Genomic DNA, 25,805 nt, shown 5'->3' on the forward strand with positions numbered 1-25,805 from the left:
TTTAGTGAGGGAGACAAGTAGGCTAAACACATTGACAATAGCTAGTGAGTTATACAAGACTAATGAACACTCACCCTTCCCTAAAAAGGTTTATGTAAATATCATCCTGACACTAGGAAACATCAAAGTGATTGAAGAGTCATACTACCTTATTTGACATAAAATGAAACTACTAGTAGAAAATAACCCTACACTAGTATGTACAAGATGGAAACTCATCCCTAGCACACGAAACAAGCGGTCATAGACAAACATAATTTTTTGATCAAGCTTAGCTCATGGCACTAGGTAATGTTTCATGTTTATCAATGGCATCTCATTTTTCCTCTAACTAGTTCACGAGATGAATGTTATAATGAAACTAAGATAATAATTTACATGGAAATATAATACTTATGCATAAATATATGGTTCACATATCTTTGCGAGGACTCACTCTACATCTTGCATAACATGGCCAGTTCGACACACTACTTCATTTCGCAATGCCAGACCAGAAGAGTAGAAATGAAGGTTGTGCACATTCTCACTACTTACGTATACTACCCGAAATATGTCATACTTGATGTCGACAGAGTATTGATCAAGATAGGGTAGAACTGTTTTTCGATAATGGGAGTTTATAGCCCATGAATAACACAAATCGGTGGATCTCCATACATATAGACATGCTATCCTTGGCCCAAATTGGCATTGCAAGAGAACTCCAGCAGTTACTCCTTCCAACTTTTGGAAATGAGATTCGAATAGAGCCAAGCATGTATAAGAGATGTCACTAAGGTCACCAGCCATGAGGACTGCAGAGCTCAGGGATATTGTGTCGCCAGTAGAAAGTTTTGCACCAATGGAGCTGGTTCTTGATTCACCAGCAAATGCTTCAAAAACGCTATGATATATTAAAATAGCCATACTGGATACATCTGTCAATCCTGATAGCTGGAGTAAAATGAATGGGTTAAGAAAATCTCAATTAAAACAAAAGCAAACTAATGAAAGTCGGTCTAAACAATGGATTCTTAATACATATTTAGGTTTAGAAAGTGAATATATAATGGCATGGCATGGCATGGTAGTTATAATTGATAACACAAACATATCCATGTAAAGAATTAAATCTACTGTGTGAAGACTCAAAACTATTTGCTTTTATTTGTAACTGTAATTTAGTTAGTACTCATTATTCATACGACCTAGGTTTGAAATAAGATATGATGACTGGTAGGCATTATTTTTAAATTATTAAGAAATCTCAGTGGTGATTTTAAAACCCTAGTGTTCAGAGGTGCAAAAAGATTGAATTATGACTTCAGATTTTGATCGAGTACATGCTCAAACACAAAGCAAAAGTAACAGCCGAATGATCACTGGACTCAATAATGCCCAGATTTTTTATTGATCTGGTCCCAATCCTAAAAACAGTACTCGTAACAATTCAAATGGGTTAATCATGGGGTTAGGTATTTAAACCTTCAAAGCAGCCACACAGCATGCCTCTTCTGTCCTAAGCATTCTCCTTGGCTCATGGAAGGGTATTAGTTTAGTTAAATTTGTCAAGTAACAGGATATCGAGTGCAAGACTTTAGTTTTGTTCTTTAGGTTAAGCTAGATGCCTAAGATTTCCCAAGACAAATAATTAAATTATCATACTTTAGCATAAGAAAATGGAGAAGAGCCTACCTTTTGATAGTCCCATTTTAGGTACATAAAAGCTCTACAAAAAGCCAGCTGTTTCAATAAATAATAACCACTTGATCTAAGCATATAATTATCAAACTTTTATGATGCTTGACATGAAAATAAAATAATATTATGCTAGAATGATACTGAGGAGATGAGTTCTTACATGTATTATGTTTTAAGAGAACACACTAAACCACCCAGTCTAATTAAGGAACATAAGTATATAGAGAAACGCTTTAATACAATTCTTACACTCTGCATGGATACCTAACCTAAAAAGGAAGCGGAGAAATTACCATAGAAGAAAGAGTATTAGACTTTTAGAAGAGTGCTTAACTCATATCTCTAGTTTGCTCCTCCTCTCTGCTCATTTGATTTTTTTAATTGCAGTATGCTCCTCGATCTGTTATGATCTTGCCAAATAGGGCCTCGGAAGAGTGAGATATATTGAACTAAAATTTTGAATATTTTGGTGTTAGTAGATGCTCTTAAAAGTTCTAGACTTCTACACTCGCACCAAATTACTTGGGTCCTAATAAATTTCTCTTTCTTTCTCAAATTTTTACAAGAACTTGCAGAACCTTATTTGGCAGGAACGCTCCCAAAGTTACTGCTGCGTATATAGTCATGTAGTGCCACTAAATTACATTGAAAATCCTTAGAAGATCGAGGTTAGCCTAGTCATGCTACCAAAGATACTAGATTACATTGAATTACATTCAACAAAGTTTACTTAGATTACATTATATTACATGCAGCAATTTTACTTTTTAAATTTCTGGGTTTTCAGATCCATATGTTATGGCCAAGTATTTTTGCATACTCTAGCTTGGAAAGTTAAAAGTCTGATGTTGCCTCAAAGACACAGTTTTTTAGGTTGTTTTATTTTTTTTTTTTTTTCAAAAAAACAATGATAATATAGACAGTGCGATAATCATTTATATAATCCCCAAGAAAAGGAATAAAGAAGGCAAAGAAGGTAATTCATGTTTTTTTGGCAACCTTATCTTAATTGATATAGTAATGCAACTTACGAGAGCTGAATATAGTTTCCCCTTGTCATCACTTGACGCCTTCATCCATGCGCCATACCAAACGATCTAGACCAAATAGTAGACCGTCAGCATTAATATTAATCTTTTAGAAACAGCTTAAAATAAACACTGGAATGCATCTACCTATGTGATAAAGTAAAGAAATTCAGGTGTGTTGATTGAAGCAAATTATTTTTTCTAGCTGTTTTGTTGGCACGGATGACGGATATATGATATGCAATATATATGTAAGATTAAACAGATTGTGCAGAAAGTTGTAACTATTTGGAAAAGTGGGAGAGTGATGATTATACCATATTTCCGTGAATGCTCTTAAAGATGGAACTGCAAACACAGCCAAGTGTCTTGGAAAATAAAGAGAAGTGCTTGAGGGCGTCAACCACATCATCCACCACCACCACAGTGGGTCTGAATACCAATAAGCTCATCTCTAAGCTGTTGTTGCTAAAAGGCACAAAGCAACCCATTTAATTATCTCTCTATAACTAATTTTCACTTCTCTTTTCTTCTTCTTACTTCTCTCTCTCTCTCTCTCTCTCTCTGACATGCTGAACTAGTAGAGCTTGTGGGTACTTAATCAAAGACGAGAAACTTCTTTTTTGGCGTCGGAGCTTCCGGTCCAGAAAGAACTTTATTTTGTTTTTTTCCTTACCCCACCACCCCCACCCAAAAAAAAATGAAAAAAATGAGAAGTGTAGGGATATAATGGATCAAAATTTCAAAATGGAGGGGCGGGGCTGCTGGTGGGTTTGAATGTTTCTAGATGTTCAATGGAAAGGAATGGGAGAGGTAAAAGAAGTTATCAAGTGCTTTCCTTCTCCTTGCAGCTGTTGTTTTGCGGACGGGCGCGCATGCAAATGCAAATTAATAATGCATATATGTCGACCTCAGCAGCTGCCTGCAGCGTGCTCATTAATTAGTATATTACGTTTTGTATTATGCGTGCATGCATATACGGATGGATGTGTAGGCATAAAACTTTTGAGAAAGTTAATTACATTTTCTTCAACGCCATCATTCACTCCTATATATTCTTGCTCTCGCAGGTTAACCAATTATTTCTTGAATTATTAAAGTCATCCAAGCCTTATTCCCATTTGCCAAGTAGCATCCAAAGGCTCACTATACGTGACATGACCCTCACTCTTTTTTCTTTTTTCTTTTTTCTGTTAATTTAATTCGTAAGAAAATTAAATTCAACTATTATATATATAAGCAGCATGTACCACCATGCAGTGATGGAGCATCTAAACACCAAAAGCATAGCCCATAAGACATAAATAAATTTCTCAATTTCGGGCATATGATCGAACTTAGAAGGGAAATAGGAGAGGTTGGGAAAAGTATTTTACTTTTTTTTGAAACAAAAAATATTTATGAATTTAATTAGTTTTTAAGATTTGTAGGAAAGGTAAAGATATTTGACCCTAAATCTGTCGCAAGCCCCTAACCTACGTCAATTCCTTGCCTACGTAGACAAGGAGGAAAATGTGAAACCAATCAAAGCTTTTTAATTTGTGAGTTTGACTGGTATGACCAAAGGCCGAATGGGTCACCAGAAATCTCACCGGTAGCATGGGAGTTTAATAATAAACATGACCATTTTATTTATTCATTTATTTATTTACTTATCTTTCGCTAAGGTCAGCAATAAGACGAGATGAAACTAGGAGTTAACACCAAAACCTACGGGCAAGCAACCCAAACTTCTATCCACGCTTCCGCCAAACTGAGCCTAACCATTCCTGCGTTTCTCAAGTAATTCAACAGACAGCTAAGCTAGTTCTAAATGTGATTCACGACTTTTGACGTTATTTTCATTGGCATATCTATAAAAAAATTGGACCCATTTAGAAAACAAAAAAAAAAAAAAAAAAACAGATGTGTATCATTCATGTTTGGCTTGCTACGTAGAATTAATGAGAACATAAATTAAGAATAAAATGTTCAGTATTTGGTAGAAACACAAAGATAGGAATGGTATGTGTATATATTGGCAAATGATATTTAATTAGAGAGAGAGAGAGAGAGAGAGAGAGAGAGAGCAGTAGCCAAGGGCGTTTTGTCTACTAAAAAAATATAAAGTAATGAATGACTCTTTAGTAATGACTCTTCCTTGCAAATGCCTGTTCTTTAAATAGAAGAAATGCTTATTGCTTATTTCAAATTAGCATTCTAATCATGTAATAAGTAACCAAAACAAAAAGGAAAAATTTGTAACCAATTCCAGCCTCGAATCTAACCAACAACCCATCATTGGAATCCACATCTTGAAAATCGAGACAGATTAATAGCTCAACAAAAATATTGCACAGCTGGTCAACAATGTTCTTCAATGGTACAACATCAAAAATATATATATATGTATGTAGGTATATATGCATGTAAATAATTGCACAGTACAGTTTTAGGCAGGGTATAAGGTCAGGGGACTCCAATGCCAAAGTTTTCCAAGTTATCTCACAATCTGCGTCGTGGTAGTCATCAGCCACTTGTATCATTTTTCAACCCCTGGAATCAAAAGGGCTGAAAGGATGGTTTATTTGACGCCACCAGCATTAAATATAAGGAATGAACAGTATATGCTGTGTTTCCAGCCATTATTGATGCACATCTATATATTCTCCTGCAAAAATATATTCAAAAAAGCATAACTTTTAGCATTTGATGTTCTTCAATCACCAAATTTAGCATATTAGTTGAGAAACCACGTAAACTTTGGGCAAAACTCGACTACATATAATTGCATCGCAACATATAGTAGTATCATCATTTTGGTCCTTCGTGTTTTAATTTTTACAATTAACATCCTAACATTTTTCAGGACTACCATCTTAGTCCATCAAATGGACGCCAATGTTATTTTTTGTTAGGTTTTTTCCAAAAATATATATACTTTCTAAGAGTTTCCAGTGTTAAAAGCAAGTTGGAAGTAAATAATTTTTATGTGACCACAAAACGATGTCATTTTAGAATCTTTGGCACCTGTTGAGCTTATTTTCTTATAATTTCTGGTAATATGATAACGAAGAAGTAAATATCAACATAATTCTAATGTTAACTTCTTGCTAATCAGTGCATCATTTGTTTATAAGTAAAAATTACTTGTCATGAGCAATTAGAAGCTAATAAATAAAACATTTAAAATGAAAACATCATGTAGAGTTCTTTTTAGTTCTGATTTCCATCAGCACTAGAAACCTATAAAACTAAAATTAAAAAGAAAAACAGTAAAATGAAATGGTCACGTGACAACCAACTCCATTGTTTATCACAGTAATAATTTTTATTTTATCACCATGGTTAAAAGGCACAGGGTATACTTAATCAGAAAGGACACCTAGGGCCCAGCACAAGACATGTGCACAGGGTGCCTAAGGAAAAGATAAGGCCTCATTTATTAAAAAATGGTATAAATTTATCAAAAAATAAATTTTTATTGTAGTAAACAAATGATCATCAACAACAACAAACACCCTTAGTCCCACTAAGTGGGATCGGCTATATGAATTTTTTTTCGCCAATTTATGCGATCATGCACCATTTCTTTTGATAGATTTAAGGATATTAAATCCTTACTCACTATCTCCTCCCAAGTTATTTTAGGTCTACCCCTACCCCCTTCTACTGCCCCCCACAGCAACTAAGTCACTCTTCCTCACAGGTGCACTATGTGGCCTACGTTGCGAGTGTCCATACCATCTGAGTCGTCCCTCCCTTATCTTATCTTCTATGGGAGTTACACCTAACTTACCACGAATATGTTCATTCTTTAATTTATCTTTCAATATTATACCACTCATCCATCTAAGCATTCTCATCTCGACAACTTTTACTTTTTAGATATCATGTTCCTTTGTCACCCAACATTTCGATCCATATAGCATAGTTGGTCTTCTGGCTGTCCGATAAAACTTACCTTTCAATTTTAACGATATTCTACGATCACAGAGCACACTTGAAGCACTTCTCTATTTTACTCCACCTGCTTTAACTCTATGCATTACATCATCTTGACCTTCTCCTTTAGCTAGCATAATAGATCCAAGGTATCGAAATCTACAAGTGCTATTTATTTCTTCTTCATCAAGTTTAACTTTGTCTCCAATATTCCTCCTATCATTACTAAAATTACATTTCATATATTCTATCTTATTTCTAGCTATCCTAAAGTCTCTAGATTTCAAAACTTCTCTCCATAATTCTAACTCAGTCTCCACTTCGTCCTTAGTTTCATCAATTAATACAATATCATCTGCAAACAACATATACCATGGGTCTCTTTTTGAATACTCTTAGTCAATTGGTCCATCACTAAAGCAAAAAAGTAAGAACTCAAAGCAGATTCTTGATGTATACCTATGGTGATTGGAAATTCTCTAGTTTCTCCATCTATAGTCCTAACACTAGTCATTACTCTATCGTACATATCCTTAATGACATCGGTATACCTACTATATACACTCTTTTTTTCTAAAACTCACCATAAAATTTTCCTAGGTATCCTATCATATGCTTTCTCAAGGTCAATAAATTCTTCTTTTCCCTAAACTTTTTCATTAATCTTTTTAAATGATAAATAACTTCTGTGGTAGATCTCTCAAGCATAAAACCAAATTAATTTTCGGAGATATTTGTTTCTAACCCTAATCTTTGTTCAACTACCCTTTCTCATAGTTTCATCGTATGACTCATAAGTTTAATTCCATGATAATTATTACAATTTATAATATCTCCTTTACTTTTGTATATAGGTATTAAAGTGTTTTTCCTCCATTCATCTGACATTTTCTTAATTTTTATAATTGTATTAAATAAATTCATTTAACCATAGAATTCCGTTATCACCTAAGCATTTCCAAACTTCAATTGGGATGTTATGTGGTCTCATAGCTTTCCCATTTTTTTATCTTTTTTAGTGCAAACTCTTCATTAACTCTAATTTTGCAAATAAATCTTATATTTTTAGTTTTTTCATCATTTGACAATTCTAAGTTTAAGCCTTCTATTTGGTTTTCATTAAACAACTTACTAAAGTAACTTCGTCATCTTTCTTTAATGTATTCGTCCTTAATCAAAACAATATCATCCTCACTTTTTATACATTTTACATTTCCTAAGTCCTTACTTTTCCTTTCTCTACCTTTAGCAAGTTTAAATATATCTTTTTCCCCTTCTTTTGTACCTAATCTATCATACAAACTATTAAATGATTTATATTTAGCTTCACTAACGGCCTTTTTTGTATCTTTTCTTACCTCCTTACATTTTTCAAAGTTATCTTTGTTTCTACATTTTTGCCACGTTTTATACTAAATTTTTTGTCTCTATGATTTTTTGTACATCTTTATCCCACCACCAGCTCTCTTTGCTATTCGAGAATCTTCCCCTTAATTCACCTAAAATCTCTTTTATTATCTTTTTAATAGAGCTAGCTAATCTATTCCAAAGAGTATTTGTATCTACCTCATCCTCTATGAATAACTTTATTAATTTAGTTTACTATAGATTTTTTGTGGTCTTAAACAAAAAGTATTTTCTTGATTTGACCAAATCCAGAATGCATCTGAGCAACCTTTGTATTTGACCAAATTTTTACCAAGAACATATGGAGCTTTTCTAAGAATAATTTATCCCAAAATTTTGATTTCTATCGACTAGTAGGAGAAACTAATTTTCTAAATCCTTACTCTGGTTGGATATCTTCAAACCTGAATCTGCAAGAGACAAAAAAAATTGAATTTTTTCAATGAAATTTGACTCCTTATTCATTTGGAATTTTACGTTTTAAAAGTAGTTCTATTCAATTCAAATGCGGCAGAGGGGGTCATTTTCTTATTTACGTGTAATATCTTAAATATTTACTTGAATGCTTTTGCATGCAAACAAGATGCTTATTGTACTAGAAACAGGGTGTAACTGCTGAATTTGTTGGAAAGGGAAAAATATGCACCAGGCCAGCTTTATTCTTTTTCAGCCGGTACATTGTGCTGGGAATAGGAAAAAGCTGTTGGGAAGCTCACTGAGCACCAGGACGGCCCATTCAACCCACCCTAGGAGCAAGCTTCGACGCCTAAGTACCCCTTGGACATAGGAGTTCAACTATGATTTTATCTATTTACTTTTAAGTTGGAGTTGGAGTTGTTTTGGATTTAGATGAGATGTAAATATAAAATAGTATTAAAATTTATCAAAATCCATCCAAATCCAAATCTAAATCCAAATCCAAATCCAATTTCCAAAATTCATGCTCCCAAACGTAGCAAAAGTGATTTTCAGTAGAGCAGCAAATTGACATTGAGAAACATTATGCTTTAATTGCAAAAATTAGAAGCTGAAGTACTAAAATGAAAACTACTTTAAAAGTTAGCGGGAAGGATATTATTTTGCCTAAAATTAAAATATTAATTAAAGAAAATGATGTTTCACCAGGTATGAAGGAGCAAGGATCTATGGAATCTCATCAAAGATATACTGGAATCCTCAACCCATCATGGGCAAGCTGAACCGGAATTCCTTCCCTGAGTGCAAAGTGATAAGACGCCAAGAAAAATCAGCTTCCAAGGTACTAGATATCAACAACAACACGCATCACCGCAAATAACGAATAAGAACTCTGTTAACAACTATCCTGGGGCAATTATAAGATGCTACTTTAGAAAATATTCTTGCATTTAATGCAATGATTTGACCCATATTTGGATGGTTCTCTCATTCCTAGTGCATTAAATGAAAAATATTTCTAAAAATGATAACATCAGCAAGCACCTACAGATCCACCTTTGCCTTTCAACTGTTTAATTAACATCAGACTAGCACCACAGAACACAAACTGATGAAAATGAGTGGAACTTGAATGACTAAAAGCATGTTAATCTGATGTTGAATGCCTATACAACAATGACACTGATAATTTAAGGTGAAGGGGTTTATACAGTTTGTACCTCCTAGACCATTCCATGAGAAACTCATTGTCCTTGTGGTGATCAAACTCATGAGTCATTCCGATAAACAGAGCTCTCCTTGGGCATATTCTCTTCACAGCTTCAAGAGACTGGAAAGACAAATTGGTTAAAATTGTAAGTTGCAATGTCGCAAGAATTTGTCCATTAACCAATATAAATTAGTATCAGAAGTTCAAACAACTCAGAAAGTAGAACAAACCTGAGGGAAGCAAAAATGAGTATTATGGGATCCATTCTGCACAGGTTGAAACAAAAAAAGGCCAAGACCATTAGAACAAAACAAAAAACCCAGAAATTTTGAGAAAATACATAATGATAACATGGAAAAGGGAGAACATTTATTTACCATAGGAAACACATAATAAACGACAATGAGAGATCAATCTGCCAGCAACAATGAGGCCTCAAATCATAGTATCATTATTTTTTATTTTTTATTTATTTTTTTATTTTTTTATAGAAAAAGAAATTCACTAGATAAAGATATAGAATTTACAAGCAGGATGGAGGACACCTCCGTAACAAAGTCTTGTAGTCCTCAAGAAAACAAAAAAAGAAAACTGAAAAAATAACCAATGACAAAAACTCAAGACGCTCTTAAAAGAGACTTCCAATCACACTGAACTTCTGAAACACACATTCCCTTGAAATTTCCATAACCCATACACCATAAAGAAGCCATCAACAGAATCTTTTCCCACACCAACCAATATGGTAACTTCTTCCATGCAAATATATGCACATTACGTTCCTTTCACAAGCCCCAAAACACTGCAAATATAGCACAATTCCATAATGCACTTCCTTCCTTCTTCCTCCCAAACCCCACCAAAAAAAATTGCCAAGAACTCTTTCACTGTTCTAGGACAAACCCAACTTTCTTCGAAGTAATTAAATAACTTGTTCCAGACCTTCCATGCATAATCGCAGTGCAGGAAAAGGTTTGAAACAGACTCTGAACAATTAATCACTGCATACAAATATCAGGAAGGAGAGCCTTTAAAGGTCTCCTCATCTGCAACAAGTCATTAGTATTTATCCTATTAAGCACAACCAACCAAAGAAACATGATGATTTTAGGAGGAATTTTACCTTCCATATAACCTTGTAAAGAGGAAAAGAGGAATTTGTCCGAACCAAGAACTCAAAGAAAGATTTACAAGAAGAGTCTCCTGAAGAATCCAACAACCAATATCGGCTATCATTTTCAGAGGATGCCCTACATTATTCAACAAAATCAACAAAAAAAGATAACTCGACACTTTCCCTATCATTCAAGGCTCTCCTGAAATGGGAATCCCATGAGGGAAAAGGACCGTCCAAATCTATTCTAAATGAAGAAATGGGATCAATTTGCCCTAAACTCAATCAATAAAGACAAGGAAAAGAGGTGGACAAAACAACATTCCCCATCCATAGGTCTTTCCAAAAGCAAATATTACAACCCTTACTCGAAACAGATTTAGCATGAGGAATAAAGAGAGGATAAATCTAGGATATAGCTTTTCACGGATTTTCCGAAAAGCATCTAAAACTCAAATTAGTATCCCATCCATTCCCATGAGGTCAAAATTTACTTTGGATAACTCTATGCCACAATGAAGAAAACTATAGCAAGAACCGCCAAAGCCACTTAGAGGAGTAGTGTTTTTAGACACCAAATTTCAAAGACCCAACCCACCCTTTCCCTTAGTCTTACAAACCACCTCCAAACTCACTAAATGATCCCTAGATCCTGCTACTCTCGACCAAAGAAAATCTCTCATAATTCTCTCAATCCTACTAGCAACTCCCATTGGAATTTTAAGTATACAACGAAATACTAGAAAAACAATATTCCCTCCGAACGAAAAAAGGGATCCCTTCCATGCATCTAAATGCTTGGACACTCTCTCCACCACAAGATCTCAAAAACTATATGATCTAGGGTGACCTCCCGAAGGAACACCTAGATAGGACAATGGCCAACCCAGCTCAACGCACCCAACTTCCATGGCTAAATCCCTAACACATTTTGCAAGCAGGTTAATAGTTGCAATACCACTCTTATCCAAGTTAATCCTAAGCCCCAAAACATTTTCAAAGTTTTTAAGGAACCCAAAATTATTAAAGAAAGAAGGCTTATGATCCTCTAAAAAAAAGATAGTACCATCCGCAAACTAAAGGTGCAACACTGTGATCTCCTCCCTAAGAACTTTAATGCCCTCCACTAAACCTCTATACACAACCTTTTCTACCATTCTACGCAAAAACATCAGCCACTAGCACAAACAAGAACGGAGAAAGAGAATCTCCTCGACTAGTCCCCCTTGTGGCCTTGAACCAAGATTTAGGCTCACACTATTCACTATTACCACAAAATTCAAATTAGACATACAACCTTTCATCCATCTACGCAATCTCTCTCCGAACCATTTCCTCTCACAAAAATATTATCCATGAATTTCTAGCTCACTCTATCATAAGCTTTTTTCGAAGTCCAACTTAAAAACAAGCCCCTTCTTCTCCCTCCTCATATACTCAACAGTTTCATTCGTAATTAGGATTGCATCCACAATCTGTCTACCCCCCCCCCCCCCCCCCCCCCCCCCAAAAAAAACAAAAGCGCACCAGGCCTTAGAAATAGTCTTACTAGGCACCACACTTAACCCCCTAGCTAGCACTTTGGTGATTATTTTAGACACTCAAAGCTAGAATAATCGGTCTATAGTTCAAGATCTTGACCGACCTAATTTTCTTAGGCACCAAAGTTATAAACATAGAATTAATATTCTTACATAAAACTCCATTCCAAAATAATTCATTGAAAACCTTCATCAGGTTAGTCTTCACCACCACCCAACAATCTTGATAAAAAGCTAAATTAAAACTCCATCCTAGAAGCTTTATCCCTCTCCATCCCAAAAATTGTAGCCCTAACTTCCTCTTCCTTCAAAGGTCTCTCTAACCAAGCTATCTTTTCAACAAGAAAAGGATCCCATTCTAATCCTTCCACCATCGGTCTACTCTCAACCTCTTCAGTATACAGATTATAATAAAAATTAGTGATCTCAGAGGCAACTACATTAGGATCTGAGATAATAACCCTTATCCACCTCCAATTCCCTAATCAAAATTTTCTTCATTTTTCCATTGGCTATCCTTTGAAAAAGCTTAGAATTCACCATCTCTAACCCATTTAAGCTTTGTTTTTTGCCTCCAACTTTTCATATCCTTAAAAATTAGCTATTCCAATTTGTTCTTCACAGAAACCTTTTTAACCTTTTTCCTCCTAGAAAGGACACTCCTTCCTTTCTAACTCTTCCAACTCTCCTAGAATAGTTAACTTTTTAATCCTAATGTCTCCAAACACCTCCCTGTTCCACACTTTCAAATTTTCTTTCAACCTCTTCAACTTCTTCATAAATCTAAACCCCTCCCAGCCCCTTTCCACTTCCTCACTCCACGAGTCCCTAACCAAGGGCTAAAAGGAGCTAGGCCCTAACCACATATTCTCGACCTTGAACGGGGTGGGACCCCAAGGCACTTTCCTAGATTCCAAGAAGATAGGAAATTGAATAGAAAACGATCTAGGTAGAGCACCACTTGGGAAAGATTAGGAAACTCCTCCTCCCAGTCAATGGAAAACAAGAACCTATTGATTTCACTAGTGACCTCCCTAGCCCCACCCACCGACCACGTAAAATTAGCTTTGCATAAAGGAAGATCCCTTAATTCACACTCCCTGATAACCAAATCAAACTTTTGCGTATTGACATTAATCCTACCACCCCCCATTTTCCCTTAGGGAACCGAACTATGTTAAAGTCACTGCCCACTAACCACCTAGGTGAGCATAAGCCAGAAAAAAAACCATAAAAAATAAATAAATAAATAAATAAAAGATAGATCATCCCAAAAATTTCCTCTAAGAGGTCTAGAAGGCATGTACACAAAGGAAATCCCTAATCGAGCCCTATCTCTAATATCAAACAAGAGAGAGAGAGAGAGAGAGACTGCCCACTCTAGTAATAGAACTAGTATCGCACAACACTAGAATGCCACCCACTCCACCTTGAGAAGGTACAAAGTCCCAATCCTTTCACCACTCTTCCCAAATCCCCCTAATTACCTCGTCATCTATTAACTCAGGCTTAGTCTCCTAGATTAAGACAATATGGACGAAATTCCTTAACAAAACCTCCCTAATTAGACTTCTCTTCCTAATATCCCTTAGAACCCTAACATTCCAACTAATAATCTTCATAGTCTCACGTGCTTACCCCCTTTCCCTATCCCCTCCTCTCCCCGTAATTGATGGAAGAAATCAAATCTTTTAACTTGTTTTCCACCTTTTTTTGCCTCTGGTAAGTTCTTGGACTCGCCCCCAATTTGACTTCAACTCTTGTAGGACTCACTAACTTCAATTCCATAACATTTAAGAACTTATTTGGGTCTCTATAGTCCCTCTCATTAACCCCTCGACCAGCTCAAAAGTCACTCCCCCTATTAGTTCCCACATTGTGGCATAAAGAATCATTAGAAAAGGACTAAATAGACTAAAAAGAATACCTTTTCTAAGTTCTAAAGAATTTGAGTCGCCCACTAGATCAGCTATCTCCTCATCATTGCCCCTCCCGACACCTAAAGGACTAACACCAACGTCCACCTTTATAGGAGTAAGAAAAAAAGCATAGGAAAATACCCCTCATCAATCAAAGTTGTCTTTTGATTAAGACTTGTGCTTAATAGTGTTGGCCTTACAAGGTTTAAAATCTTGTTATCTTATTTTGATGCTAATAAACAAGTGAAATTTAATGTATTTGTGTGAGTAATGATATTTCAAGGCTCATATATGAGAAAGCAAGGTCAAAGTGCTCACAAGGATCAAATGAAGCTTAAATGAGTCAAAGCATGGATTTAAAGATGATATATTAAACCTTGAAGATTATGAGGACATTAATGAGTTGTTGAAAGCCAAGGAATATTAAAGTCAAAAGAGTCAAAGAAAGGCAAAGTGAGAAAGCTCAAAGAATATGGAAGCTTGAAGAAAAGATGGACTCAATCCAAGGACAAAGCATGAAGACTCAAGAACCTAGAATGTTAATGTCTTAGAAGTCTCATGTAAGTGCTTTAATGTTTAAAATATCGTTTGACATATTTTGAAGCTCTTAGGTTAACTTCTTGGACCTAGATACTTTTTAAAATACCTGGAAAAAATTTTTATAAGGTTAAAAATTATTTTAACAAGGTTAGAATCATTTTTGGAATAAAAAGCACCAAAAAGAGTTTTTCCAAATGCTGTCAGTTTTTATACATTCGCATAGAGGTGAATTTTTTTCTATCTAAAACTCCTTATTTTAAAATGTGTTCAACATGAAAGTTGTAAGATTTTCTCTTAACTTTATTTTGACACCAAGAAGACCTAATTTGAAGTTATACAGAAAAAGTTATGGCCAAAACACTGAAGCAGGGTCACTGCTGTCAGACATCTGAACACTGTTCACAGGTGGGACTTCAGCTGTCTGAACAGCACACAGAACCACCTCAGACATATGAACTCGTCACTTTAGACGTCTGAAGATTTTCTGAAAAAAAATAAAGAGGCAGTAGCTGTTCAAACGTCTAAACCCGACACTTCAAACATCTGAACTTGACACCTCAGACGTCTAAACCCTACTTCAGACATCTGACCCTGTGTCTAGTTCATTTTTCAAGGGGTTTCAAGAATTTCAGATGACTGAACTCGAATCTTCAGACATCTGAACACTGTTCAACGGGAAAATTTTTTAAATTCTAATATTTTAAAATATAGCTGTTTGAGCTCCAAACTTTCTAAAATCTTGGAAAACTCTCTAAGGAAACTTTTGAAACATGGAAATAAGTTTGAAAGCCTATAAATACATGGTTTTACAAATCAAAATACACCCAAGAATTGAAAAATCTGTTTTGAGAAGCTGAAAGCTCTCTTGTTCTTCCAAAGTTCTCTTGCTCACTCATTGCAAATCTCTTTTGCTGAGATATTCTAAAGTGCTAATCCTTCTTCCTCTGAATTCCTACTACTAATCCTCATCTAAGAAGGATATTGGTGACTTCTACACTTGAGCTTCATTGTATTTTATATTGATATTTTACATTCAAGTATATAGTGCTGAAATTGTACTAACTTGCTCTTTCAGAGAGTATACTTATACGCAAATTATATCTTGTTTTCTTGTAGTTCTTTGACGTTTCAAGGATTGTTTGGATCATTGGCTAAGCAAGAAGATATTGCTTAGAGAAGCGGGCTCTAGCTTAAAGGAGTGACCAAACGAGAGGACATCGTTTGGAGAGGCGGGTTCTAGCTTAGTGAAGGAGTGTTTGAGTGTGGGGTATTACTTGTAAAGGTTTTCTTCCACCAATCAACGGAACAAGTTTAGTGAATCCTTTGGTAGTTTGCCAAAGGCGAGGACGTAGGCTGGGTATAAGCCGAACCTGGTAAAAATCTCCGTCTCACTCTCTCTTTCCCTATTTTTTATTTTCAGTTCATATTTAAATTGCGTGGATGGTTTAAATTTGAAAATCATATAAACTACATATATTTGGAAATCAAACAAACTTAAGGTTTAATTTTGATTTGGGTTGCGGAAACCGAAAGGGAGTACGTTGGTTACACCATATCTTGCGGAAACCATATGGAAGTACGTTACTTGGTTAACATCCCAAAGATAAATTTACCAAGAGTTTATTTGCATTCTAAAAATTTGGAAAGAGTGATTAGATTCATTTATACAGGGTTTTACGTCAGTAAGCATAAATTTTCATTCACTACAGGGTTTGGTTCAAATTTGGCTAATATCAACACACAATCATTTCGAGTTTTTATATTACATAAGTGCTGTGTATTGGCTTATTTGTTTGTTTTCTAATTATAGTTGATTGGTTTGGTTGAATGATTGGATGTTTGTATGGTTAAGGATTAAATAAAGAAACTAAGTTCTTGAGTGCTTAACAAATTAAACAAATAAGTCACAAATTGGTTAAAAGAAATAAAATAAATTTAAGAATTCTAAAAAGGAATTAAAAGAAATTTTTTAAAAGCCAATTCACCCCCCCCCCCTTTTTTCTTGGGAAGCTATTCCTAATTTCAAATAAAACTATCAAATCCTTTCCTGATATTAGAGGACAATAAAAAACTCTCTTCTGGTGCAAGCTAATGTATAGAAGATTGCTTCTTACTTAATATTAAATCTTCAGTTTTTTTGTTAGCACCCAAATCTCCAACAATTTCTTCCCAATTATCTTCGTCTCCCATATCTAACTCCCTTCTCAACTGATCGACTAGAAGGTCAGGCTCAAAATCACAAAAGCTACTTAGGTCATCATCTGCTTTTGAGATCCTCTCATCCTTGTTGTTTTTTGTCCCACATTGGTAGAATAGTTCCACATTGGTAGAAAAAGTTATTTTGAATTATTTCTTTGTTTGTCCCACATTGGTGAGAAGTGTTTTTTGGACTTGAGGTTGAAACTATATAAAGAGCTCAACTCTCCATTTGTAAAACACACCTCAAAGTTGTACTTTATCAAGAAGTAGTGGATTGATTGTCGGCGCCTGTGGATGTAGGTAATTCTATACCGAACCTCGTTAATTTCTTGTCTTGTTCTTTTTACTGTTTTTATTATTAGTTTCTGCATTACTTTAGTTTCTTATATATTCAATAGAATTAGTTGTAGTATTGGTGTTTGGCACAAGTGGGGTGCCCGACACAACAATTGGTATTAGAGCTAAATTGAGTAGTGTCGATACGGAGGTGTTATTCGGCTAGTAAACTTGATTCCACGTTTGATGCCTAAGAAAGACCTTGTTTAAGCGAGTGCTTAGAGACCATTGCGACTCAGTCGCTCCCTGTAGGTCGGCCTGATCAAAGTGAAATTTCATAGGATAAAATAGAGTAGACACAGTTGGTACGTACTATTCATCCTAGGCCTTTTGCTTTATTGGTTGCTATTGAATATATAGAAGATGACAGAAACTAGTGCAGCAGTAGAAGACACTCTATCCACACGAACTCCAACCCCTTCAACATCGACATCATCGTCAAAGATGATAGCTAATGCTCGGTTTGAGGTGGAGAAATTTGATGGTACCAATAATTTTGGTATGTGCCAATGTGAGGTGATCGACATCTTGTATCAACAAGAATTAGATATTGCTTTGGATGATAAATCAGTGGATATGGGTAACAGAGATTAGGAAAAGATCAATCGTTAGGCATGTGGTACGATTCATCTGTGTCTCGCTAAAAATCAGAAATATTGTATTATGAGGGAGACATCTGCAAAGAAATTGTGGAAGACATTGGAAGATACATTTATGACCAAGAGTCAGGAAATCAGCTCTATTTGAAAAAGAAAATGTTTTGCTTCCAGTATCAACCAAGTATTTCGATTAATGACCGCATAAATGCTTTCAATAAAATTTTGACCAATTTGTTAAATTTGGATGAAAAGGTGAAAAATGAGGATAAAGTCATATTGTTACTGAACTCTCTCCCTGATGATTATGAACATCTGACCACCACTTTATTGTATAGGAAAGATAAAGTTACTTTTGATGTTGTATGTACTGCATTTATTAGTACTGAATGCAGAAAGAAGAATTAGAGGGTCCATAAGGAAACAGCAGAAGCACTAACAATAAGGGGACGTTCTCAGAGTCGTAAGCCAGGAAGGAGGAGTAAATCTTGTGGGAGACCTATGAAAGATGAATGCGCTTTTTGTCATAAGAGAAGGCATTAAAAGAAAATTGCCCTAAATTACAGCAGAAGAATAAGGGCAAAGCACATTCTAATGTCAATATTGCCAATGTCGATGGAAGTGAGTCAGATTTTTCTCTTGTTGGAACATCTTCGTCACATTATTTTGGTGAGTGGATTTTAGATTCTGGTTGTTCCTATCACATGTGTCCCAATAGGGAATGATTTTCTAATTTTGAAGAATTAAATGGTGGGGTTATTTTTATGGGAAATGATAATACCTGTAAAACAACTGGAATAGGATCAATACAATTGTCAAGATGGAACTATTAAAACCTTAACCGATGTTAGGTATGTTCCAAGTCTAAAGAAAAATCTAATTTCATTGGGTACCTTAGAATCTAAAGGGTTCACTATCACTTTGAAATATGGAACCTTAAAAATTAAATCAGGTGCGCTGGTGATCATGAAAGGAATAAGGAAAAATAACTTGTATTATTTACAAGGTAGTACAATTATTGGCTCAGCAGCAGTTGTTTCTGAGAAAAATACAGGTTCAGATACAACCAGGTTACGGCATATGCGACTGGCACAAGCAGGAGAAAAATCTTTGCAACAATTAGCTAAACAAGATTTGTTGAAGGGTGCAAAGGTGTGCAAATTTGAAATTTTGTGAGCATTGTATTCTGGGAAAACAAACTAGAGTGAAATTCGGCACTACAATCCACCAGACTGAAGATATTTTAGACTACGTTCATACAGATGTATGGGTGCCCACAAAAACGACTTCATTGGGTGGTATGCATTATTTTCTCACTTTTGTTGATGATTTTTCCAAAAGAGTTTGAGTGTATTCTATGAAGAATAAAAATGAAGTGTGATATTTTCCTTAAGTGGAAAAAATTAGTTGAAACTCAATTTGGCAGAAAGATTAAACGACTCAAATCAAATAATGGTAATGAATACGAGAGTGACCCGTTTATGAAAGTATGTCAGGATAAAGGTATTGCTCGACACTTCATAGTTAGGGATACACCACAGCAAAATGGGGTGGCAGAGCACATGAGACTTTGCTGGAGAAAGTTCGATGTATGTTGTCTAATGCTGGGTTAGACAAAAGGTTTTGGGCTAAGGCTGTTAGATATGCGTGTCATCTCACCAATCATCTACCATCATCTGCAATAGGGGGAAAAACACCCTATGAGGTATGGTTTGGAAAACTTACTAGTGATTATGATTCTTTACATGTATTTGGTACTATGGCTTATTATCATGTTAAAGAATCTAAGTTGGATACAAGAGCCAAGAAAGCAATATTCTTGGGAATAAGTGCAAGAGTCAAAAGGATACCGTCTTTGGTGTCTTGAGATAGAAAAAATGATTTTAAGCACAGATGTGACTTTTGATGAACTTGCAATAATGAAGAAAACAATACGCAAGGAGTCACAAGTTGAAGAGAAGACCAGTGGTACTCAACAACAGGCGGAGGTTGAGACAATTTTGGGAAACCCAGTGAGAAATGAGATTACACAAGGTAACTCTCCAGTTACGGTGGGGAATAGCATACAAAAAGAGGAGATTTCAATTCGAAAATCTTCACAACAAGAATCAATTGTTTCTCAGAGGCCAAGACGAAAAATTCGAAAACCTGTTCGGTATACTGATATGGTGGTCTATGCACTTCCAGTTGTAGAGGATAATGTTCCTAGCATTTTCAAAGAAGCAATGAGGAACTCTGAATCAGACAAGTGGAAAAGAGCGATGGATGAAGAAATGCAGTCTCTTTATCAGAATCAAACTTGGGAGCTAGCCTAACTGCCCAAGGGTAAGAAAGCAATTGGTTGCAAATGGGTTTATGTAAGAAAAGAAGGATTTCCAAATGCAAATAATGTTCGTTTCAAAGTTAGATTGGTAGCTAAGGGTTACGCACAGAAGGAAGGCATTGATTATAATGAGGTATATTCTCCAGTTGTTAAACATTCTTCCATTCAAATTTTGTTCGCTTTGATAGCACAATTTGATCTTGAACTAGTTCAGCTCGATGGTAAAACTGCATTTTTACATGGTGATTTAGAAGAGGAAATTTATATGACTCAATCAGATAAATTTCAGGTTGCTGGGAAAGAAAATTGGGTATGTAAACTGGGTAAATCATTGTATGGTTTAAAACAGTCTTCAAGATAGTGGTACAAACGATTTCATCAGTTTATGATGGGTCAGAAGTACATCAGAAATAAACATAATTATTGTGTTTATTTTCGCAGACCACAAAATGATCTTTTATATAGTTACTCTTGTATGTTGATGATATGTTGATAGTTTCAAAGAACAAGAGAAAAATCAACAAGTTGAAAAGTCAATTAAATCAAGAATTTGAGATGAAAGATCTTGGTGAAGCAAAGAAGATACTTGGCATGGAGATTCGCAGAAATAGAATGAGAGGAAGAGTTAGTTTGTCTCAAAAACAGTATTTGAAAAAGGTCGTACAGAGTTTTGGCATGTCTGAGCAGTCAAAACCAGTAAGCACTCCTCTTGCTCCTCATTTCAAATTTAGTGCAGCTTTATCTCCTAAATCAAACGAGGAACGTAAGTATATGTCACAAGTTCCTTATGCAAGTGTTGTTGGTAGTCTGATGTATGCAATGGTTTGTACTAGACGTGATATTTCACAAGTTGTTAGTATAGTGAGCAGGTATATGCATGATTTAGGTAAAGCGCATTGGCAAGCTATGAAATGAATTTTGAGATATATTATAAATATAATTGATGTTGGTATAGTATTTGAGAAAAATAATACTATTGATCAACGTGTTGTTGGATATGTGGATTCTGATTGTGCAGGTGATCTGGATAAACGTCGATCAACTACTGGATATGTTTTTACATTTGCTAATAGTCCAGTGAGTTGGCGATCTACCTTACAGCCTACCATTGCCTTGCCTACAACAGAAGCAGAGTACATGGCAACTTCAGAGGTTTTTAAGGAAGCTATTTGGTTATAGGGTTTACTTAAAAATTTGGGAGTTGTTTAGAAGTTTATTAATGTGTTCTGTGATAGCCAGAGTACTATTCATTTGGCAAAGAACCAAGTCTATCATGCACGAATGAAGCACATCGACGTTCGGTTTCATTTTATACGGGATATTATTGATGGAAGCAAGATACTTCTTCAAGAGATTGCTACAGTTGAAAATCCCGCAGATATGTTGACCAAGATGGTGACAACAATCAAGTTCAAACATTGTTTGGACTTGATCAATATCTTGCAAGTTTAAATATTCTTGGAAGGTGCTAATGATGTGGAACTCCAGAAAATGTTGGTGACTGAAAATTTTGTTGAATTAATTGTCAAGGTGGAGATTTGTTGTTTTTGTCCCACATTGATAGAATAGTTCCACATTGGTAGAAAAAGTTGTTTTGAATTTTTTCTTTGTTTGTCCCACATTGGTGAGAAGTGTTTTTTGGGCTTGAGGTTGAAGATATATAAAGAGCTCAACTCTCCATTTGTAAAACACACCTCAAAGTTGTACCTTGTCAAGAAGTAGTGGATTGATCGTCGGCGCAAAAGGACGTAGGTAATTCTATACCGAACCACATTAATTTCTTGTCTTGCTCTTTTTACTGTTTTTATTATTAGTTTCTGCATTGCTCTAGTTTCTTATATATTCAATAGCATTAGTTGTAGTATTGGTGTTTGGCACAAGTGGGGTGCCCGGCACAACAATCCTCACTAAACTTATAAGTTTTAGTATCTTCATATACAATTGAATGCATCCCTTTGCTGCAATTTGGGTCATTTTCAAAAGAAAACTGGCCCTCTTTCTGTTGCAATGATTGCTGTACCAGATCCTCTATACATACTTTATGCCTAGTTACATCGTCAATATTCTTGACTACCTCCTCAACCATTTTAGCCTTCTCCAACCCTAATTTCATATACAGGTCTTTGGGAAGATTAGTCATATCCTTTTAAGGATAAATTAACCTAAGTATGCTCAATAGAAGCCTTCATCTCTGGGCTGATTTCTGTATTTCCTTCCTCATTTCTGGTCTCAGTATTTTCCTTACTAGTTTTTCCATCAATCATTTGGACTTAGGTACTAACCTCTAATCTTTTATCTTCTAAGACAAACCCAACTCCTTTTTGGATAAAGCTTGGTCTGCTTTCTCTTTCCTTTTAATTACCCATTTAGTGACTATTAGAGGCCCCCTAGTAGCAAGCCCAAACTTCCCTCTTCCAAGCCCAAAATTATATTTAGAAGCAAATTTAAAATTGCATCTGGACAGGAAAGTTGGAAAATCTTTCCTAATATCATGAGCTTCTCCAACTTTCCTTTCAGAATCCCTTCTTCCCCTCAAAGGCACAACTCCAATGACTTCTACAAAGGATCATCTCTCCAGTTTCCTTCAACCCCCACTCTGCTCGCTCTTTAACATCTTGTGGTTAATAATGTTCAAAACACCACAATCTAAACATCTAAATGCAATTTTCTTGCCTTGTTCAGATAAGAGTTGCAATAGGGCTGCGAAGAAATCCCTCCAACATTCACTGTTCTTACTCTCAAGGACACAAAGAAAGCTTCGTTTTACTCTTGCAATCCCCTTTTCTACTCATAGGAATCTTCTTTTAGGATTGGATCGCAAATTCATCAAGACCCAAGATCCTTTGCCTTTTAGGTATAAGCCTCCTCAGGATAGCTCATCAACTCCTTTATTTCCTTTGCAAATCACCCCCAATAACTTAACGAAATAAAGAAGTTCCTCTTTCTCTAGTGAGATATGAGAAATTTCTCCCTACAAACTCTGAAATTTTGAAATGTGAAGGCCTAAGAGGATTAGCATAGAATATTTTGCAATCGGCCCGAACTGAGGAATGACCTCCCCACCCAAACAACTTCTAGTATGATACATAGCTGGTCTCAGCCATTCTGCAATAACACCTCCGATCGATATGAGACATAAAGAAGCCAAAAACCACCCTCGCCAAACCTGAGAAGACACGCAGCTGGGTAATCTCCGAAAGCCAAGGTTAATCTGCTTTGAAGGGAGTTGAAGATCTACAAGGGTGTTCTAAAGGGAATCGGAAGGGTTTTCTAAAAAAAAGATGGAAAAAGAAAGGAAAATGAGGCTTGATAGATCTTCGTAGAAGGGCACTCGACTGGCTGGATAAACGATCGACTATGATACAGTTGACTGATCACCCTCCATCGCTAATGGAACTGTGCAAATCCTAAAGCTAAGGATGACTTGTTGAATGCATTCCAAGGGGCTATACGAGAATACGATAGGTCTCGTTTATGGCTATAAGGTTCGAACTCTCTAAAGGTGTAGAGTCTACAACTCAATTTGATTACAAGTCAGGGATAGTTGGGAAACTAAGATTCAGGCCAGAAGATGAGGGAGAAGGATGTCCAGAGTAGTTTGCCATTCTCGCTATCACGAAGTGTGGCGGGCGTCACAAAGGATGGTCCATCTTCCCCTCATATCTTAGTCCTTTCTTAACTAAATATCCACATTCCTCATCAACACCAACACCGAATGACCCTATAGTATCATTAAATTTCCAATAAGGATCTCAAAATCTTATGATCCTACAATGCAAAAATCACAAACCGATTTGAATCTCATAAAATGTGTGTGTGTGTGTGTCTGTGTGTCTGTGTATCTGTGTGTATATTTCAAAAACAAGATCCTTATGGGAGCAAAATCCATGTCCTAGGATCACGGGATCTTTGTGATCCAATGATCCTACACATTGCAAAATTTTGGATGTAATTTAAAATAAATATTTTATTTTGAATTCAGTCTTGTTTTAATAACTTTTATTTAGCCCATACTACATGATGGAACAAGAAGGGTGGGCCTTGGATCAATGATAAGTTTGCTTCTTTGTGACTAGTTGGTCATGGGTTCAAGTCCAAGGAAATAGTCTCTCGACATAAAAGCAGGGGTAAGGTTGCATAACTATCACTAGTCTCCCCCTACCCTCATAAAGTGGGGAGTCTTGGGCCCAGGGACACCCTTTTACATAATGGAACAAATACCAAAAAAGTCAAAGTATAAGCCCCCAAAAAACATAAATAAATAAAAAATTTACTTTTATCCAAGCTTGAGCTTCGATCACACAATAAGAAAAAACCCTTATAGCCTAACTTTAGTCTAAGAGACTACGCTCAATTTGTCAATTCCAAATTTTCTTTATATTTTTTTGCAGGAAAAAAAATTCCTTTATTTTATGGAATCATATCCTCAGTCCTCACCAATTTGGCGATTTCATTCATTCATTGATTAAAGTTAGGTATATACTGTATTTTCCCATCTATAGTTCAGTCCTTCACTCATCCTCTCTTAAATTTAATCAATTTTCCTTTCTATTTCTCTTAAATGTTATGGTATGATATGTCATGGAAAGTAATTGATCTGAACATTGACTCAATATAGCCTCTACATCGACAGAAAAGCCTAAAATACCACTCACATGGATCCTTTACCACAATTTAATATTTTTTTATAGCAACAATTTACCATATTTTTTATCCATAAAAATATAAGTAGGCAATTAAATAAAATCATAAAGATTAAATTTATTCTATTGACCTTCCCTGAACCTATTTTTGAAATTGAATTATCATTTAATTGCATTAAATTCTTAAAATGTATAAACATTATTTTAAGATTTAAGTGTTATTTTTCTAGTAGTTACAACATTACAAACCTAAGATCCCATGACCCAAACCTGGAAATCTTCCAATTGTTCAAAATTGGATCCCAACTTTGACAATATTGAATAGTAGCAAAACTTTAAAGGAGCTACAAATCAAGGTCGTTGGCCAATGAGAGGAAGACATTAATCCATCAAATTATTGGTGGTCAATTCTTTTCTCATTGCCAAAATTCATGCTCATTCTTTCCTCTCTTTAAACAAATTCTCCTTTTTTTAGCACCTTGAACATGAGTCAAGTCACAACCACATCAAACAAACAAGTTCCAAACCCCTGCGGTGTGCAGGTAAGACTGCATATGTCACACCCTCGCACAACTCCTGATGGTGTGGGAGCCTTGTGCACTGAGTGTTATATCTAGATTAATCCCAATCTAGAAGATATTTTGAAACTAAATGTCTAGTTCCACCTTTATTATACTATATATATATATATAAATAGATTTTTCATGTCACGAATCATAGAAGAAACAAGCAGTCAGAGTGCTCTTCTCCATGTGGGAAGCTATTCAATCAGGAAACCACTACACAAAATGAAGAACAGTTTCTGGTGGGCATTTGGGACATGCCATAAAATTTTAACTGCAAACACTACAATTCAAGATACAGGTGCCTGTGTCCATTGGTATAAATTTTCTATTTTCCAACAGATTCTTTGGTATCCATCCTG

The 25,805-nt window shown here is 35.5% G+C and overlaps 2 protein-coding genes across 4 annotated transcripts in view; both read right to left on the reverse strand.

Moving 5' to 3' along the window:
• Positions 1-241: 241 nt before the first annotated feature.
• Positions 242-3,282, reverse strand: LOC131144492 (uncharacterized). Its single transcript, XM_058093175.1, has 3 exons — positions 3,029-3,282; positions 2,715-2,780; positions 242-936 (listed from the first exon to the last, which is right to left on the reverse strand). Exons 1-3 carry the CDS (start codon positions 3,200-3,202, stop codon positions 433-435), a joined length of 744 nt encoding a protein of 247 aa, XP_057949158.1. The 5' UTR covers positions 3,203-3,282; the 3' UTR covers positions 242-432.
• Positions 3,283-5,005: 1,723 nt separating this feature from the next.
• Positions 5,006-25,805, reverse strand: part of LOC131144895 (putative hydrolase C777.06c) — a 72,901-nt gene continuing 52,101 nt past the window's right edge. The window contains exons 7-9 of one of the 3 annotated variants that reach the window (XM_058093830.1): positions 9,900-9,935; positions 9,680-9,789; positions 5,006-5,361 (exon numbers count right to left, since the gene is read on the reverse strand). In XM_058093830.1, coding sequence (XP_057949813.1) covers positions 5,253-5,361; positions 9,680-9,789; positions 9,900-9,935 — 255 coding nt within the window. In that variant the 3' untranslated portion in view covers positions 5,006-5,252. Of the gene's footprint in view, positions 5,362-9,030; positions 9,257-9,679; positions 9,790-9,899; positions 9,936-25,805 lie in introns of those variants that run through there. The other 2 variants (XM_058093831.1, XM_058093832.1) reach the window with 2 other exon arrangements.

The sequence above is a fragment of the Malania oleifera genome, chromosome 12 (genome assembly GCF_029873635.1).
Source record: "Malania oleifera isolate guangnan ecotype guangnan chromosome 12, ASM2987363v1, whole genome shotgun sequence".
Lineage (NCBI taxonomy): Eukaryota > Viridiplantae > Streptophyta > Magnoliopsida > Santalales > Ximeniaceae > Malania > Malania oleifera.